The sequence below is a fragment of the Meleagris gallopavo genome, chromosome 11, assembly GCF_905368555.1.
Source record: "Meleagris gallopavo chromosome 11, MGAL_WU_HG_1.1, whole genome shotgun sequence".
NCBI classification, from domain to species: domain Eukaryota; kingdom Metazoa; phylum Chordata; class Aves; order Galliformes; family Phasianidae; genus Meleagris; species Meleagris gallopavo.
The window spans coordinates 15,332,674-15,349,941 of NC_139414.1; the positions used below are offsets into that span (position 1 = coordinate 15,332,674).

At 62.5% G+C, this 17,268-nt stretch overlaps 3 protein-coding genes across 9 annotated transcripts; 1 reads left to right on the plus strand and 2 right to left on the minus strand.

Moving 5' to 3' along the window:
- CHRD (chordin) lies at positions 1–8,385 on the minus strand. Its single transcript, XM_085232861.1, is given in 27 exon segments — positions 1–426; positions 541–634; positions 757–911; positions 993–1,095; positions 1,165–1,268; positions 1,343–1,399; positions 1,528–1,621; positions 1,702–1,902; positions 2,070–2,183; positions 2,271–2,512; positions 2,593–2,725; positions 2,728–2,749; positions 2,835–2,842; positions 2,844–2,951; positions 3,035–3,141; positions 3,227–3,374; positions 3,444–3,526; positions 3,815–3,955; positions 4,038–4,179; positions 4,261–4,357; positions 4,920–5,037; positions 5,109–5,255; positions 5,382–5,508; positions 5,996–6,099; positions 6,418–6,685; positions 7,309–7,539; positions 8,102–8,385. Coding segments are annotated over 26 exon segments (3,147 nt in total). The 5' UTR covers positions 7,480–7,539; positions 8,102–8,385; the 3' UTR covers positions 1–367.
- Positions 8,386–9,573: 1,188 nt separating this feature from the next.
- Positions 9,574–14,361, plus strand: THPO (thrombopoietin). Of its 5 annotated transcripts, XM_031555166.2 has the most exons (6): positions 9,574–11,429; positions 11,895–12,084; positions 13,156–13,283; positions 13,373–13,462; positions 13,699–13,863; positions 13,960–14,361. In XM_031555166.2, exons 3-6 carry the CDS (start codon positions 13,212–13,214, stop codon positions 14,098–14,100), a joined length of 468 nt encoding a protein of 155 aa, XP_031411026.1. In that variant the 5' UTR covers positions 9,574–11,429; positions 11,895–12,084; positions 13,156–13,211; the 3' UTR covers positions 14,101–14,361. The 5 variants fall into 5 exon arrangements, with proteins under 5 accessions (XP_031411026.1, XP_019474650.1, XP_085088988.1 ...); XM_019619105.3 differs by lacking the exons at positions 9,574–11,429; positions 11,895–12,084 and adding an exon at positions 12,190–12,330; XM_019619106.3 differs by lacking the exons at positions 9,574–11,429; positions 11,895–12,084 and adding an exon at positions 12,291–12,330 and having other exon boundaries at positions 13,376–13,462.
- Positions 14,362–14,791: 430 nt separating this feature from the next.
- POLR2H (RNA polymerase II, I and III subunit H) lies at positions 14,792–16,761 on the minus strand. Of its 3 annotated transcripts, XM_010716832.4 has the most exons (5): positions 16,602–16,760; positions 16,376–16,459; positions 15,651–15,744; positions 15,423–15,506; positions 14,792–15,304 (listed from the first exon to the last, which is right to left on the minus strand). In XM_010716832.4, exons 1-5 carry the CDS (start codon positions 16,672–16,674, stop codon positions 15,187–15,189), a joined length of 453 nt encoding a protein of 150 aa, XP_010715134.1. In that variant the 5' UTR covers positions 16,675–16,760; the 3' UTR covers positions 14,792–15,186. The 3 variants fall into 3 exon arrangements, with proteins under 3 accessions (XP_010715134.1, XP_085088991.1, XP_010715135.1); XM_085232865.1 differs by lacking the exon at positions 16,376–16,459 and having other exon boundaries at positions 16,602–16,742; XM_010716833.4 differs by lacking the exons at positions 15,423–15,506; positions 15,651–15,744 and having other exon boundaries at positions 16,602–16,761.
- Between the last annotated feature and the right edge of the window lie 507 nt (positions 16,762–17,268).

Here is a 17,268-nt window from a genome sequence, read left to right on the forward strand (position 1 = left end):
AACAGTGGGCAATATCTCTGTCTTTAATAAATACATTCGGGACCCCCGTCCCTATAAATTACACACCAAGTCCAGACGAACTGGGGTGGGCACAGCGAGACGGGGGTGAGAGGGATTTTACACTATGTACAAAGCGGGCACAATGCCTGCTGCACCCACCAGCCAGGAGCTCGTGAGTGGGAGTGCAGAGTGCCCCGGCTCCCCCAGCCCTGCTGCTGGCTACTAGGGTGGCTCAGCACTGCAGCCGTGCCCAGAGGGGGTGCCTTTCCCATCCCCGCTCCTCTGTGCCCCGTGCTCAGCCCTGCGGGGGCGATGGGGCTCTGTAGGGCCATCCGGCATCACTGCGCTGTCAAGCTGCGCTCACTGCTCAGTGGCTCCATGACTCTGCTGTTGCTTCGTGCATCTTTTCTGGGGGTGCATCCAGGGCTGCGGGGAGAGAATGGGGTGAAATGCAGGGTGTGCAGGTGTGTGATAGTCCCCAGAGGGGTGCAGAAATGCACAGCGTGCTGATGAGTGCCCAAATCAGCAACACCCACTCACAGCGACACTTGGCACAGCAGGGGTTGTCCCTCCTGCTGGGGCTGGCACAGGCACCTGGCGGGCACTCCTGGCGCTGGCAGTGCGTCTCTCCTGACTGTAGGGCACAAGCAGGGCTGGGACACAGGGGTACCTGCACCAACAGCCCAGCTCTGCGCCCACCTGTCCCTAAAGCACATGGGGTGGCAAAGGGCATCTCCGCATTCCCAGCACACTCACCACACACCAGCACAGGATGCACTTCATCTCCCCAAAGGGTGGCACCGAGGGGTGCCAGCTCTCATTGTTGAGGTACCAGCGGCGCCCAAAGCGGCACGCACGGGGTCCATCTGCCTGCATGCCATCGGTCAGCTCAGGGACACTCTTCTCAGGGGCTGTGGAGAGGGCACAGGGAGACTGCATGCCCACAGGGTGTGGGAGGAACAGTGGACAAGGGGGAAGCAGGGTGTACATACCTGGGCACTGCTTGCAGCAGTCGGAGGGGCTGACGCGCACAGGGTTGGCACAGGTGAGGCGTGGGCACTGCACCTTCTCGCAGTGCACTTCGCCTGTGGTGCCCTGTGGGGAGCATGCACAGGGCTCAGGGGGGCACTGGAGCTCCCCTGCTTTGAGACCCCCAAGACTCACCTTGCAGGTGCAGATGGCACATTTGATGAGGCCGAAGGGCGGCACGACGGGGTGCCAGCGGGTGCCAGAGCCTCGCCACGTCTTGTCCCCATCAAAGTAGCAGCCTGAAAGTGGAGGAGGTGGGCACAGCATCCATGTGACGGCTGTGGTGCCCTCAGCCTGTGCCCAGGGGACTCACCCTCACTGCTGTCCCGTGCCCGTTCCAGTTTCAGCTCCTCCTGCTCCATCTTTTTCTCTACAGAGATCAGGGAGGGCATGCTCAGGAAACCAGAGTGGGACCCCCACCTTGTACCCATAGAGATACTGCCCACAGCCCCCTCTTTCTGCCCCACACTCCCCCATGAGCTCCTTGTGCCCCCACACCTTCACAGACGGGGCAGCACAGCTCTTCAGGGTGCACCTGGCGGGTACAGTTGAGGGGCTGGCACAGGATGGGATCGCAGATCACTGTGCGCTTCTGGGAATAGCAAGCACATTGCTCATTGAAGGATCCATCATCAATGGATCCACCCCCAGATCAGCTCTATAACCCCATACCTGGCAGCTGCAGATGGAGCACTTCTTGTCGTAGTCAGGTGCCCAACGGGTGCCATGTGCACGGTGCTGCCCCTCGAAGAAGCAGGAGTTAGGGTCCTTTTTCAGCTGTTCCACATCCCTGCTTTTAGGGCCCTCTGAGAGCTCAGCCTCCCCAGTGGACAGGCGGGCCCCTCCTGCCTGGCAGCGGTTGGGGATGTGCACCTGGAGGGCAGCAGTGGGTTGGCACCATGGGCGCCCCGGTGGGCATCCCGCTTAGGTGTGCTCATGGCTGGTGGCACCATGGTTGGTGGAGCACATAGTGGGCATACGTGTCCCCATGCTGTGCCCTTCCCAGTGCCAACCCCTGGGGATGAGTCAGGACCACATACCCATCCCCGCATCTCCCCACGTGGGTGTGCCTTGGTGCTGACTTGCAGGAACGCAGTGCCCTGTGTTAGGTGCTGCAGCAGCTCAGCGTCCAGGTCCTTCACCACCCCCTGAGCCTGTAGGGTGGGGGGGACAAGGGGATGTGGGGACTGTCCTCAGACCTGTGGTGACACTATGGTGTAGCTCCTGTGCGCCCTCCTCACCTCAGTGCCATAGAACCCCTTGAGCATCCGCTTGTGCAGGTGCGGCCGTGAGCCCATCTCGCCCAGCTCGGCCACACCGTGCAGCTGGGCGCTGACTGTGCCATCAGCTGGGCGGCCCAGCCCCGCCACCACAATCTCGTAGTGCAGGTGGCAGTGCTCATCCAGCGACAGCCATGCATGGCCCCCGGCCCCGCTGCTCACCGAGGGGGACACCAGCTGCCCCGCCAATGGCACCGGCATCTCTGCACACAGAGAGGGGCGGTGGGAGGTGATGGGTGAAGGGCTGCACCATGGCTCCCTGCCACCTACCCCCCCCATGTACCTGTGTAGCGCGCCAAGAGCCCACTGTAGGGCAGGGAGATGACCTGGCCCCTCAGCTCGCCCTCTACCCAGTCCTTGGTGGCCACGTTGAGGAAGAGCTCGTTCTGCAGCAGCATGTGTGCATCGCGGGCGCTGGGGCTGTGCCACACTCCCTGAGCCTGGCATGGAGGAGGGGAGAACACACATATGGGGTTGTGCCCACTTCTGCTTGTGCCAACCTTGTGCCATGTCACCAGCACTCACCAGCCCGTCCCTATAGCTGGGTGTCATGTCAAAGAGGACGTTCCTCTTGTTCTTCCGCCGAGGTTTGGTCTCCAGTGTGACCCCCACCACCTCGCTGGCTGTGCCCACCACTCGCACCTGCAGGCAGGGCATGGACAGGCAGCAATAGAGTGACCAGTGGGGTGCAGTGCTGGGCCCAGTGCCATGCCTGTCCCCATTACCTGGTACTCCAGCGTGCCGTTCTCATGCAGTGCCAGCTTGGCTGAGCCCACCGCCCCCGTCTTGGTGGGCTGCAATGCGTCTGCGCCGCACAGCACACTTTGGATGGCTGCACTCAGGCACAGAGAGCAGAGAAAAGGGTGAGGACAGGGTGGGGGCAATGTCACTCCCTCACCCCGCTGTGCCCTGCTCACTGTCACAGCTGCGGCGGGCAGTAATGGTGCCCTCCAGCTGGCGCGGGTGCTGACCCTCGGTGTCAGCCACGATGCGGAGCTGCCCCTGTGCCAACCACTGCAGCTCATGGGTGGACAGGTCACTCAGCACCTCTGCGAAGTCGGGGTCCTGGGGGTAAAGGCACTGGTGAGGGAGATGCTGGAATAGCCAGGGCAATGGGGATGGGGATGGCTGTACCTCTATAGTGATGTTGGCGTGGACCTCACGCAGCGTCTGGCCCTGATGCAGGATGCGGACCCGCAGCGGTACCCAGGGGGACTCTGGGCATGGCAGAGGGGTTGGGGCTGCAAGGGGTGGCTGGGCATGGGGCTGTGCCCACTGCTCCCGAAACCCACCTCTCTACAAACCCAAATCCTTGCAAAAGCCCCCACCACAACCTTCCACCCACCCCCATGCAGTCTCAGCCCACTGTGCCCCAAATGCACAACCCAAATCCCCCTGCACACACCAATCCCGACCCCACGCATCCCAAGCCAATTGCACACCACGCACCCCCTGAACCTCCCCTGGTGATGCCATGCCCTGCAGCTGCCCATGCCCGCCCTCACCCCCAGCGCCCGGCTCCAGCAGCCCACGGGCCATGAGGATGAAGTGTAGGTTGTTCTCGGTGTCGCTCAGCGTCAGCATGGCCATGCCCCCAGCCCCAAGATGTGCGGGGTCTGATGAGGTCAGGATAGCACCAAATGTCTCTGTGCAGGGAGAGGGACATGAGGGGCACCCCAAAGAGAACCCCCCCTCAGGGTGGGGAGTATATGGGGGGGGGAAACTTACCTGCAAAGAGCGCACGGTGCTTGAGGATGTGCCCGTGCACCTCTCCAGAGGGCTGCGCACGGGTGATGAGGGACACGCGGAGCTGCTCTGCACGCAGCAACTGTATGTTGGCTTTGGACACCGTCCTCCACATCCCACAGAGCTGTGGGTACAGCAGGGCTGGGCATGGGGTGCTGACATTGGTGTGCCGTGCCCCCCACCCTGCCCTCCCCACTCCTCTCACCATGCCATCCTCAGGGGCTGCGCTCTTCTGTACTGGGTGCTCAAACAGCACGGTGCCCTCGGGGTCGCTGAAACGCACCCGGCTCGGCCGGCCCAGCCTGCGGGCACCAGGGGTTGAGCAGGGATCCCCTCCCCATGTGCCTGGCACCGGTCCCATGCAGTGCCCGGGGGGATGGGGGACGTGGAGCAGGGTGCCAGCTGGCATTGGTGCCTAGGGGTCCCCAGGTTGGCACTGTGTGTGGGGGGTGCACATTTGGGAAGGACGGCGGGGAACTGAGAGCCTGGCCTGGCTGTAAATTAGGAGCATTTTCGGCTCCGTTTGGCTCCCCCTGGTTGGAGCTGGAAATTAGTCACCACTTTACTATGCAAAGGGGCCTGGAAGTAAGGAAGAGCAGAAGCAACCCGTGAGGGAAGGAGAGAGGGAGAGAGAGACGGACAGTGGGCACTGGGGGAGGGCATGAATTTAGAGTCCCATGGTGGTGCCTGTGAGCTGGGCCATAGGGTGGCACAGTGCCTGTATCCCACTGCACCCACAGCCCCCCCTCCTAAAATCACACCCCACCCACACAATGCTGTGATAGCACTGAAGGCATGTAGAGGGGAAACTGAGGCATGAGCAGCATCACATCACCAGGTTTCAGAGTTTCAGGCTGTGCTCACCGCTCGTAGCTGATGGAGAAGAGCAGGTAGGAGCGCAGTAGGGTGAAGCGAGCCTTGGCCACCGCGCTGGATGTGGGGTGCCACGGCTCTGGGCCACTTGTCAGCAGGGCCACAAATTCTATGGGGGATGACAGTGATTACTATAGGAGCATGAAGATGCCCTGCGCTGCTCTCCCTGCCTGGGCTCACCTGTGCGGGCATCATCGCGTGCCAAACCCTCGGAGCTGAGGTAGGAGCGGTCGTTGTACGGCTTGTCCAGCTCATCCTCCTTGTCCTGGAAGTACTCAAAGGTGTCGAAAGGTGGCTCGGAGCTCTTCTCCAGGGGTCCTGGCAAAGCTGGCATGGGGGGCACAGCGGGGGGATGGTTGTGGCACAGGTAACCCTGACACTAAGGAGCCCCTCCATGGGGGTGCCCAGTGTCCCCAGGCTGATCCCAGCAGTGGGTGATAGCACCACGCTCACCTTTGGGACAGGTGTGGCAGCAGTGCCCGGGCAACAGTGTGGCACGAGGGCAGGTGGGAACAGGGCAATCCTGCTTCATGTTCTTGCAGTTCACTTTCCCCACTGGTTTCCCTCGGCGATTCCTCTGCTGAGATGGTGAGAACCATGCCAAATCGTGCCAAACTGTGCCACAGATATGGCTAATCCCAACACCCAGCCCCAGCGGATGGCACAGCGGTGGGTACCAGTGTTCCCCGGGCACAGCCCTGATCCCCTCAGCCCATCTGCACAACCCCTGGGCCCCGCACACCTTGCACAGCCCCCAGCTGTTTGTATGGCAGCCAAATCCCAGCCCCCACCCCCCTGCCCAGCTGTGCGTGGCCCCTCCAGCCCCAGCCTCCGGGGGCTGCTGGAGGGAGAGGGCTGTCCCCGACGAGGGGAGAAAGGAGAATGAAGCTTGAGCCTTTAACCCTCCACTGCTGGAGGGCACCCAGGTGTGGGGCTGGCTGGAGGAATCTCCGCAGCCCTTTCCCTCGGGGTGGGGGTACTGAATGAAGGGGTGATCCCCCTCCCCAGCAGGGCCTCATGTAGGGGGGGTCCCCTCTCCTGGCGGGGGGAGGGAGGAGGGCACTCACCGTCTCGCAATGGCAGATCACGCAGCGCATCACCCCGAACGGCTCCCCCAAGTCAGGGTGCCACGTCTCCTCCAGCGCATAGAAATGCCCCCCGAAGGCACAACCTGCAGATGAACCCCCACCCCATCATCGGAACACCCCCCCCAAGAAAAAAGTCACCTCCGGGCCGCGGGCACCCCCCTGCCGCAGCCCCGATGGGGCGGACAGCGTCCGGCACCGCCCCGTCGGGTACGGACCCGGTTATTGGGACCGAACGGCGGCGCGGGCAGGCGGGGGGGGCACGGAGTTGGGGGGCATAAAAGGGGTACACGGCAGAGATGCAGGAAAAGAGGGTGCACGGGTTGGAAGAAAAAGGGTTGCATGCAGCGGGGGTGCACGGAAAGGGGGATCGAAGGGAAAGGGGTGCAGGGAGGGGGTCCTACCTGCCGCCCCCCCGGGGGGCAGCGGCTCGCTGTCGGGCCGGATGGGCAGGGCGAGCTTGGGGCGGGCGGTGCGGGCGGGCAGGGCGAGCAGGGCGAGCAGCAGCAGGGCGGTGCGCATGGTGCCGGGGAACCGGGGGAACCGGGCGGCCGGGGGCGGGGAGGGGGGGCCGGGCGCTGCCTGCCGCCTCCGCTGCCACCGCCTCTGCCCGGCCGCCGGCCCCGGCCCCGCTTTATAGGCGGCGGCATGGGCAAGCGGGAGCTGCGAGCCCTGTGCAAACAAAGGGCCGCTAATGAGGCGCAGGCAGCGGCCGGCCTGGGGGACGCGCCCCCGCCGCGATCCGAGTCCCCCCCCCGCAACGGGTCCCGGCCCACCGGGCATAGGGACCCCCCCAGCCACTGAGCCCCCGCTCTGGGAGAATAGTGTACCTCCGCCCATAGGTATGCTAGGGAGACCCCTGTCTGTGAAGCACCACGGAGACCCCTTGGCATGGAGCATCTCTGGGCTGGGACCCCCCCTGAACCGTTGGTCCCCTCCCAGACGTGGAGTACTTCGGGTATGGAGCTCCCACTGGACCCTGGACCCTTTCACCCACATGCCCCTGGTCAAGCTTGGCATGCAGGGGACCCCCTCACATCCACACAACACTCACTGGGGCAATGCAGAACCCAAACCACACCCCCCTCTGTGGGACTTGGGGTATTCCTGTGCACTGGACACTATGAGTACATCCCAATCCACATCCCTCCCCACACTCCCCCATGACATAAGGCCCCTGCAAGCCCTCATTTCCTCCACACCCCAAGGAGGTGTCTGACTTCAGACAAAAGGCACATCTCCCTTCAGCATCCCCCCAAATCTGCGCTGCGCCATGTGATGTCAGACTCACGCACCCCACACCATGTGCCTTTGGCATCCCCAAATCCCAGTGCAGAGGGCAATCCCAGAGCAGGACCACAGGACCGTTCCCACAAGCATGGGAACAAGACCTGGGGTCCCAGGGAGGTGCCGTGGCTGAGGGTATGGGAGCAGCACCCAGCACGGATCCTGGTCTTCACCCACATGTGCCCAGGCTGATGAGGGCAGCAGCGGTGGTGGGCAGGGAGCAGACACCATGGGAAGGCCTGGGGAGAGCACGGTCCAGCTGGGGAAACTGAGGCACGGGGCACAAGGAGGGGAGAGTGGTGTGTACCACCCGTGTCTCCCCCACCAGCAAGGAGGGAACGAGGTGCCGGGTCCCCCCCACCAGTGGGGAGGCAGGCGGGTGTGCAGGGGAGGAGGGGGAAGCGCTGGGCTGCCAAAATCAACTCTGGGCGGTGCAAACAGCCGGCCAGCTGCACGGAGTAACTAGGGAAACACGGCGCAGCTGGAGCACAACAGGCCCTTACCTCCCCAGAAGCCTCCTCCTGGGCCTCCCTGCAGCACGGCGAGCGGCTGGGGGGGCTGCAACCCCACACACCATGTCCCTGCTGCCAGGGTGCCCCATCCCTGTGCCCTCCCCCTCCCCACTTGGCATGAGCAAGCCCCGGCAAGGGGTAGCCGGGTTTCCCCATCGGGACATCCCATTGGCACCTCCAGGGCTGGGACACCACGGACATTCCATGCGCAACACCCTACTGCTCGCAATGGGCTGTGCCCAGCAGCGTGGCACCCCATTCCCGTGCCCACCCCGTCAGTGCCACCGACCTGTCCCTGCTCCTCTCTCCCGTTGTCCCTGTTGGCCTGGGATCCGGTGACAGGGGAGGGCTGGGGGCTGCGTGGCCGTGCCAGCGTCACCGCCTGGTGCCCACCACCGTGGTGCAGCCTGGGGGGAACGGCGGGGAGCGAGCAGGGCTGAGCGGGGAGGAGGAGGCGGGCGATGGCTGCCGGCCGCCCTGCCGGTGCCAGGAATCTGCCGCTGGCTCCGCGCACCCGGAGCTCGTCACAGTCTCCTGGCTCTGCTGCGGGGATGTGGGGAAGCAACAGGGGAAGCTCCCTCCCCTTTCCCGGGAAGGAAGGAAAGCCGGGAGAGCCATGGCCTTGGCATGGGGGAGACTGAGGCACGAGGAGGGCATGGGGGTAGCGAGGTGTCATTGCTACAGCAGGAGCACGTGGGTTGGGAGGAAACGGGCATGGGATGAGATAGGATGCACACGGGCATCCCTGCCCCACAGCCCCACACGGCCGTGAAAGTCCTGGAAGTGCCCCCCAGGGGTCTCTGTGCTTTTGGGGTGGGAAGTGATCCTGGTGCCGCCAGCTGGTTCCCAGCGCCCGCACATGCACTGGGAGCTCCCGGCACAAAGGCGGCTCTGAGGCTCCCTGCAGCCCGGCCTGGCGCCGGCACAGCCCCAATGGGACAGGGCTGCCGGCTGCGGGCAGCTGGAGCTGCATGGGGACAGAGCCAGGCAGCCACGGCCGCTCTGTACCACCCCATAAGCTGGAGCAGGTGCCCGGCTCCATGGCATGGGGGTGCCGGGAGCACATCAGGGTGGGCGCACCGATGATGCTGCTCCCCTGTGGACTCTGCGTGGGCTGTGGGCTCTGTGGCCATGTGGCCACGAGGGGTCACTCGGAGGGGCCACCATCCCGTCCCTCTCTGCCCAGTGGTGCCGTGCCTGGCTTCGGGGTGCCTGTGCCAGCACTGCCGCCCCACACAGCTCCCTATTGTCTGTCCCTATTAGCTGCTGTCTGCTTCAGGCTTTGAACATGAGCCGGGCTCGGGGTGGCAGGAAGGAGCCTCTTCTCCCCAGGGATGGGGTCGAAGCGAAACCGCACGCCCTAACCCCTTCCCACAGCCTCCATCCTCCTCCAGGCACCTTGGCACCCCGTGCCGTGAGTAACGGGGGCTGGACCCAACCAGAGCTGGGGAGCCACAGGGACACCCCCCTCTCCAAAAAGAGCCCCCCTCACCTCACTCACTGTGGCCTCCCCAAAGCTCTGTGCACAACGAAGCCATGCCCCGTGACTAATTCCCCCCCGGCCTCGCACATACAGGCGGGGAGGGGGGTGCTGTCGTAATGGGTGGAAATATCTCATAATTCACGTTGGACATGGGGATTGCAGCCGTTCCGGCAATATTTGCACAACTGGCAGGCGGCTCGCAGGGCTGGGCCGCCCCAGACGAAGGCAAGGGGGGTCTGGGGGCGGAGGGTGTTTGGGGGTGGCAGGTATGGGGTGAGGGGGTGCAGCTGGGGGAGCGGCTGCTTTTCGTCTCCAGACACATGGAGTTTATTAAGGACTGCGTGTTCTCAGCGCGGTGGGGATGGATGGGGCTCTCTGTCCCTTCTTGCCTTGTGGCGGAGGGGGGGCAGGATGTGGGCAGAGACCCCAAAGCATCCTCATGTGCTATGCTCGGGGCACTGTGCCCACTCCCAGCGACCCATCACGGGGCGCCCAAAGACCACAGAGATCCCCTTCATTCCTATGGGACGAAGGCAGGGGGCGCGTGGGGCACGGGGGGGCCCTGTTTGGCATGGGGATTAGCACGCTCCCAGAGCGATCGATGGTGGTCTCCCCCCACCCCCCCCCACCGGACATGCAGGCAAATATTTGTGCCCAGACTTCGCGGGACGGCGAGAAGGAATTTCATTCTTGCGCCCACCTGCGGCTCGACCGCCTGGCATTAACCCCTTCACCACCCCAGGGTATGGAGGGAGGTGCCCTCCTGGTGCCCCCCATGCGAGCAGCGGAGTTGGCCAGGAGTGCAATAGAGCAGCATTTGGTGCAGATGGTTGGCCACAGCTCTGGGCATGCCCGTGGCAGTGCTGATGGTCGTTGTGGGCACAGCACAGTTTATCCTGGCAGTCCCCTACTAGACAAACCCTGTGCAGGGCCTGTGGAATATGGAAAATGGGCAAACCATGCCAGCCCCCCACCCAGGTGTCCTCTGCAGCACAACCACCTTCCCGGGCTGCTTCTGGGAGTGGGATGGTGGGGCACGGAGAGCTCTGTTTGTCCACGGATGTTTATTGACAATTTGCAAATGTAAAACAGGACCGGAGGGGGTTGAGATCTTTGCCTGTTGGTGGGGTGAGGGGAGCACAGGGCCTGCTCACAGCATCCTGCCGGCACCCCCAGCTCTGTCCCTTGTTCCCCAGCCTCTTTGTGCCCAGCTGGGCCCTGAGCAAACGGGGCTGTTTGCTCACTCCGGGATTAGCTGCTCTCTTTGTTCCTTTGACTTTCTCTTCCCTTTATGCCGGACCCTTTTATGGGGGCTTCAAAGGGGGCTCGGAACCCCCGCCCCCGCCCCCCCACTGCCTGCAAAACTCATGTTGGTTTCCCGTGTTCCACTGCTTTGCAGCAACATCCTGGCGGTGCCTACTGGGGACACCTGGGTGGCCCTTGGGGACAGCAGCTGTGTCACCTGCCCAGTCCTCCCCCGCTGCCTGGCACCTCCGGCTGCCCTTGGCACTTGTTGGAGTGGGTGTGAACGGCTGCTCACCGCAGCAGGATTCCCGGCACTTTGCACCCTGTAAGCAGAGGTGGGAAACACAGCACTGGGATCCGGCCAGCTGCACAGCTCTGTGTCCCCCCAGGACAGCACATCCCGGCAGTGCCATTCCCAGCAGGAAAACAGCAAGCCGCCTGCTGGCATTGCTGGAAGGAACAGTTTGGGGTGAAGGGCACCCTGCGGCTCTCTGGATGCCAGCAGGCATCCTGCCACGTACCTACTGCCCCATTTCCCTGATGAATTTTTTGCCTAATTATGAAGGCTATGGGGTACTGCAGAACTCCAGCCCGGCACCGCGAGGGGCTGTGTGCCCAGAGAGGGACGGGGACCAGGGCATAATGCTGGGGACCGTGAGAAGGGATCAGAGTTGGGAGTGAGCACAGAGCTGTCCCAGGGTGCCAGCAGGGTGCGTTTGCAGCCCGTCACGTCCGCAGAGCCGGGACACGGCCGTACGGGGAAGCCCAGCGGTGTTTGACCCCAGTGCTCACAGCTGCCGCCAAACCGTGCTGCACTGCGTCACCAGCGCTGTCCCCATAGCCAGAATGGGGCTGCCGGAACACACCAGGACCCCCCACCACTTGCAAGGTGGGTTGATGGCTGTGGGGCCAGGGGGACATGGGATGGGGACAGTGGGGCCGAGGTGTTTACCCCGGTTGCTGTCACCTGGCCGGGGGCTGCCGGGAACCGCTGGCCACGAGGACAGGATGGGAGCGTGTGAGAGCAGTGCTGTGTGTTGCGTGCAGGAGGATGAGGTCTGGGGGCTCCTGAGTTGGTGTGGGTGTGAATGCAGGGGGCTGCACGATGGTGGGGTACATAGGGGCCACGTGAGCACGCAACCCGCAGTGCGCATGCGTGGGGCTGCGGTGCAGGTGGGGGTGTGGGTGTGCACGTGAGTACAGATGTGCACGTGGACACGTGCATGTGTGCACTCCTGCCCCTGGGGGTCTCTCCAAGCTCTCTCCACCAAAAAAGCCCACTTTCTGGCTCCCACATCCCATTACTGTCTCTCGGCTCAGAGCACCACTGACACCATCTATCCTGCCGTTCCAGGACCACCTCTGTGCCACAGATAGGCACGGCCACCGTTCCAAGCACCAATATCCCACTTGCAGATCACTCACGCCCAGGGCGAGGGGCAGGTGAGCGCCCGAGGACGCCCTTCCCGATCCCGGAGCCAAGGGAGGAAGCGGCTGGAGGCAGGAAGCCGCCCCCAGGGCCCCCGGAGCACTTTTGCTCGAAGGTCAGCAGCAACACAACAGGAAATCACGCTGCCTCGGCACGGCGGCCGGGCCAGAGCGCTGCGCCGTGCTGTGCTGCCCGAGGGGTGTTCCCAGCCCCCAGTCCTCCATCCCGGCCCGGTGGCTCGCGGGGGGGGCCCGCGCCACAGCTGCCCTCCATGGAAGGGGGACGGGAGCCGGGGAGCAGCCGCTGGCCCCAGGGCAGAGGATGCAGGGCTGAAGCCCCCAGCAGAGCATGGAGCTGAACAGTGAGTGCGGGGTAAAGGGGATGGGCACGAGTGGGAAGGGGCATTGCTGCGGCAGTGGAAAACCAAATCGCAGCCCCAGCCTCCCTGGCACGGGCACAGCCCTCACCCCACACGTTGGAAGTGAATGCCAAGGGTGCCTCTGGTTTGATTGAAGCTGTCCACTGCCAGTTTGGCATCTCACTGCGTCCAGCCTTGGGCAGCAGGTTCTGCCCAATCATTTTGGGGACAGGTGCAATGCCGAGGTGGTAACAAGAAGGGACACAGGTGGATGGACAAAGGGCTCTCAGAGATGGCAGTCACCAGCACGGAGCTCAGAAGTCAGCCAGCTGAGGGGTGCCTGGGGCAGCAGCACGCCCATGGTGCCGGCTGAAACCACGCACAGGCGAGCCCTTGGCTGCGGCAGTGGCAGGAGTTGACGTGCACGGCGGGAGGTTGCAGGCAGGGATTCCCCGAAATGCACGTGACAGCCAGAGCTGCTCCTGGCACGAACTCCCAAAAGGAGGGCCTGCACAGGGAACGCAGCTCAGCTCCCTGCCTGCTTCCCAGGCTGGAGCTGAGCCTAAAACCCAGCACTGATGCTTGTCACTTCCCCCCAGCCCTTCTGCACTGCTGGGAAATCCCAGCTCTGCCCAGACAGAATCATGTCCCCAGGAACAGGAGGGAGACAAGACCCTTCTCAGCCCCCAAAACCTCCTCATGCCCTACTACAAAGCCATCCCAGACACCACCAGACCAGGCAGAGCAGTTGCAGCTGTAGGCGTTACCTGAGTTGGGGCTCTCTGAGGAGAGTGGCCAGGTGCCCATGGGTATCCCCTTCTTTCCCAGGACTACTGCTCCTCACATCTTTCCTCCTGCATGTCAAAGAGGGCCATGCCAGGCCAATGGGGCCGGTCTGCGACAAAAGACTGATCCAGAAGTACATCGGGGAGGCCAAGGACATGGAGAAGAGAGCGGTGAGGAAGCAATGCCCCCCAAAACCCAGTATCAGGCTGGGCTAGCAAGACAGAGCTGGAAACAACTCCTGGCAACTCTTCTCCCCCAGCAGAGCGAGTGCCAGACGCTACCCGCACTCAGCTGCCCTGTGGTTCTGCCTTTGGTGGACTTCAACATGCGACAGTGGAAAAACAAATCGGTGAGAGGGGGTGGGAGGATGGTGCTGGGGTGCTCATGGGACTTGAGAAGGAGCCCCTGGGTAAGCAGAGGGATATGGTCACCAAACAAGCTGAACAAGAAGCTTGTAGGAACAGTTGGTGGCACAGGAGCATTGTGTGCAGATGAGGTAGAGGATCCATCCGTATCAAGGGTGGGCATGGGAACGATGGGCCTGCAGCCCTGTGCCAGGGGGTCAGTATACACACTGCTCCACAGGATGAGATCAAGTGGCACGAGATCCTGTGCAACCTGGTGCTGCTGGTGGGTGCTGTGACAGAGGCTCAGGGCCAGGTGAGCCAGGAATGTGGAGCCAATCAGCTGAGACAGCTCTATCGACATGCCAACTCCTTCCTCCTGCTCCTGCAGACCTTTGGCTGGGAGGTGAGGCCTCTCCGCATGAGCAAAGACACCTTCAGGGCAGGTGTCAGCTGGGCATGATGGCATTTGTGACCCCCTCATCTCACTCTTGCCCCTCAGGAAGGGCCCCGGGAGCCAGGCTGCTCCCCAAGCTCCATTGAGCAGACTCAAGTCACTGAGATCTTCCTCACCTACCGACAGTTGGTGCAGGGCAAGCTGCGCTTCTTCTTCCACAACCTGGCTAAAGACTCGTGTGACTGAGATTGGGGCACGCAAGGACCTCTGGCCCAGGGCCTGGTGAAGCTGTACACAGGATTCAACTGATAAGAGGTCAGAGCAATCCCATAGGACAATGAGCTGTGCTCTGGGTGCCCATGAAGGTGCCACAGGGAAAGGGTTGGCTCCTTTTACACAAGCCTTTGGCTATCACACGGCTCAGAGAGGCGAAAAGCAACCATACCTGTGCAGCACGAGGCATATGCCCTGCTCCTATCAGACTGTGAATGCTTTACAATTAAAGACCTATTTTTCTAAAGGATTGTTTGTGTCTTCCTGTTCCTCCTGCTGTGGCACTGGCCTTAGGAGCATACGCCAGCCTCTGGGAGAGGCAGCAGCTGGGGGATATGGTCCTGTTCTCCCCACAGCATCCAGCTCCCTCCTGCGGTGGCTGCCATCTCTGCAGGGCAGCTGGGCTCTGCTAAGGGATGTGAGATGATAATGTCTCCTGCCTTCTGGTATCCGCCTGCCAATCTCCCTGTGCTGAGCTCTGGGGTCACACAGCACCATTCAGGCTAGGCCAAGCCCCTCTGGGAGCAACAGCCTGCAAGCCAGTGTCTCTGATGTGGTAGCTTTGCTGTCTGCTACCACAACACCCTCCATGAGCGTTCCATCTTCATCTACCAGCCTGCCTTCTGGGAAGCCAGCCTTGCCTTTCAGCCACAACAACCACATCTAGAAAACACATTGCAGTTTAATTAAGGAGCCACACCTGTCTCAGAACAGCTCTTTAGAAAATGATACCCAGCCTCAGCACAGACAGGTGGATGTCCCAGTCCAGCTGCCCCTGGCCAGAGCTGGGGCTAAGCCTGCTTTTGAAGTGCAGGAAGGTGAGATCAGCAGACAGGGCCACAGAGCACCCATGGTCTCCACTGAAAATGAGGGACCAGCCCCTACATGGAAGGGAAACAGTCAGAAAAGACTGGGATGACAGAGGGGGAATGCCCCCTGCTACACCACCACTGGAGAAGCTGGGCAGCAAAGGTGCTGGGGTGGGATCTGGGGTGATGGTGTCCTGTTTGCTTGCCAGCAGAATGTCTCTGGGGCAGGCAGCCCAAGGTGCATCATCTCCTAGAAGGCCAACTTCTTCATCAGCAGGTAAACTCTGGAGTCCACTTCAAACCCATGCAGATTGTTTGCGTCTCCCTGAAGGCGCATGAGCAGCCCCCCATAGGACACATAAGCAGAGCTGGGGCAGGAGGAGAGGAGCAGTGAGAGCAGGGAAACTCATACGAGACCCAATCAAGACATTGCTGCCTCCCCACCACCCTCAGGCAATGCTTCCCCTTCTGGCAACAGACACTCACAGGCGTGTGGCTGCTTCTGTGGACGTCTCATCCCCCTCAATCCTGTACACCTTGCCATACATCACATACTCGAACTGGTCTGCCCTGAAATGAGATGAGGGGAGCTCAGAGAAGTGCCAGAACTGTCACCCCCCTCCTTCCCACAACCCCTAGCAGAGCATCCTCTGGAAGAAGGCACCTTGCAGCCTTTCAGCACCCGAACTCCTCCACCACTGCGAGCCACAGTACCTGGAGGGCCTGTCATCTGTAGGGTTGTACTCCCCATCATCCAATGTGCCATCCTCATACAGAGTGCTGGCAATGACCAAACGGAATTTGTCACCTGGGAAGAGATAGCAAAGGAGTGGTGTGAAGGCACAGCCAGAGCAGTGGCAGTCACAGTGGCAGCTGCAGTACATCTGCAGCAAGGAATTGCCCTGGTGAGTTTATTATGAACCTGGTTCCTGCGTATTCTGCAATAGGATAGCAGAGATTGAGGGAGACACGTACTCTCCCTACAGATATTTATCAGCACTGCAGAGCCACCAGGTCAGCAAAACTAATGTTTTCATAGCACACAGCAAGAGAACTGCGTGGAGAGCCTTGAAAAGCTGAGCCTGCCCTGGGCAGGTATGCAAGACCAGCCCCCTCCTCATCTTATTTATGCTAAGTTTTCCATTGAGTTAATGTATTTAGCCACTGAAGCCCGTTTCAAAAGCTTTCCATAAGGCCCGGTTACCATTAGCTAACATAGATTTGCTAAGGAGCATATCTAGGGGATGGGCCAGAACTGATTCTAAACAAACCCCACAGCGCAATGAGGCCGAACGGAGTTCAGCCCCAGCAGTGCCAGCACCACGCACCCCTGCGACGAAGGACAGCTCGGTACCACGCACACTCTTCTAGCAGCAGGCCAGGCCAGGCCAGGCCTCCCTCCTCCCCAGCTCCCCTCCCCCCCGATCCCGGCGGCGTACCGAGGTCCACGGGGTAGATCTGGATGTTGACGTCCAGGATGAGGTCCATCTTGAAGGACTCGCTCTCGCAGTGCAGGCGAGACACTGTGCAGAGCGGGGCGGTCGACACAAGGAAGGCCCCGCCGCACCCGCCCCCTCCCACGCCGACACCGGGGCCGCCCGGAGGCCCGAGTGAGAGTTAAGGGCTCAGGGAAGAGGGGTTGGGAGCGGGGGGGTTCCAGCTCACCACGGTCGAACTTCTTGCCCTCGGGGTCAATATCTTTCACATCGAAGATGTCCTCGAAGAGTATCCCAGCCATGGCGGAGCCGCCTCGCTCCCGCGCCTGCTCCCGCAACGGCGCGCGGTGATGACGTGTTTCCACATCCGGCACGCGCCACGCTGCGGGCAGCGGGGCAGAAGTAGCTTCATGGTGGGCGGGGCTAGGCCTACGTCTGCGCAGTGCGGCCGGCAGAGGAGCCCGCGCGGTCCTAGCGCCGTCAGCAGCGCCCCCTGTAGGCTGGGGAGGTGCACTGCGGTGTGTGCGGGGGGCAGCAGGGGGCGCTGCGCGGCCGCGGATCGCACCGCGTGGGCCGGGCACGGCGGCGGGGAGCGCGGAGCCGGCGGGCACCACCCAGCGGGACCTGGCTCTGAGCGCGGCGTGGGGGCAGCGGCCGGGGACAGAGCACGAGGGCAGCCCCCCTTCCCGACCCCTCAGGAGCAGCCGGCGGCGGTGCGGCTCTCGCTGCCGGGACGGTGGGGGCAGCAGCGCACCGAGCACCGGGAGGCACACAGCGTTACGCCTCTCCCCTCGCGTGTCACCCCCCACCCTACCAGTGTCACACCCTCACAGTGTCACCTTCTCTCCGTGTCACCCCCCCAGTGCCACCCAACCCTCGCTGTCAGCCCCTCTCCA

Bases quoted from the DNA above. Each gene is read 5' to 3' on its own strand.
- THPO (XM_085232862.1), top strand. From the start codon at position 12,906: ATGCTTGTCACTTCCCCCCAGCCCTTCTGCACTGCTGGGAAATCCCAG. The intron at 13,463-13,698 runs GTGAGAGGGGGT...ACTGCTCCACAG, and splicing joins GACAGTGGAAAAACAAATCG to GATGAGATCAAGTGGCACGA. The intron at 13,864-13,959 runs GTGAGGCCTCTC...CTTGCCCCTCAG, and splicing joins TGCAGACCTTTGGCTGGGAG to GAAGGGCCCCGGGAGCCAGG.
- POLR2H (XM_010716832.4), bottom strand. From the start codon at position 16,674: ATGGCTGGGATACTCTTCGAGGACATCTTCGATGTGAAAGATATTGAC. The intron at 16,460-16,601 runs GTGAGCTGGAAC...CGCTCTGCACAG, and splicing joins GGGCAAGAAGTTCGACCGTG to TGTCTCGCCTGCACTGCGAG. The intron at 15,507-15,650 runs GTACTGTGGCTC...ATCTCATTTCAG, and splicing joins ACAGATGACAGGCCCTCCAG to GGCAGACCAGTTCGAGTATG.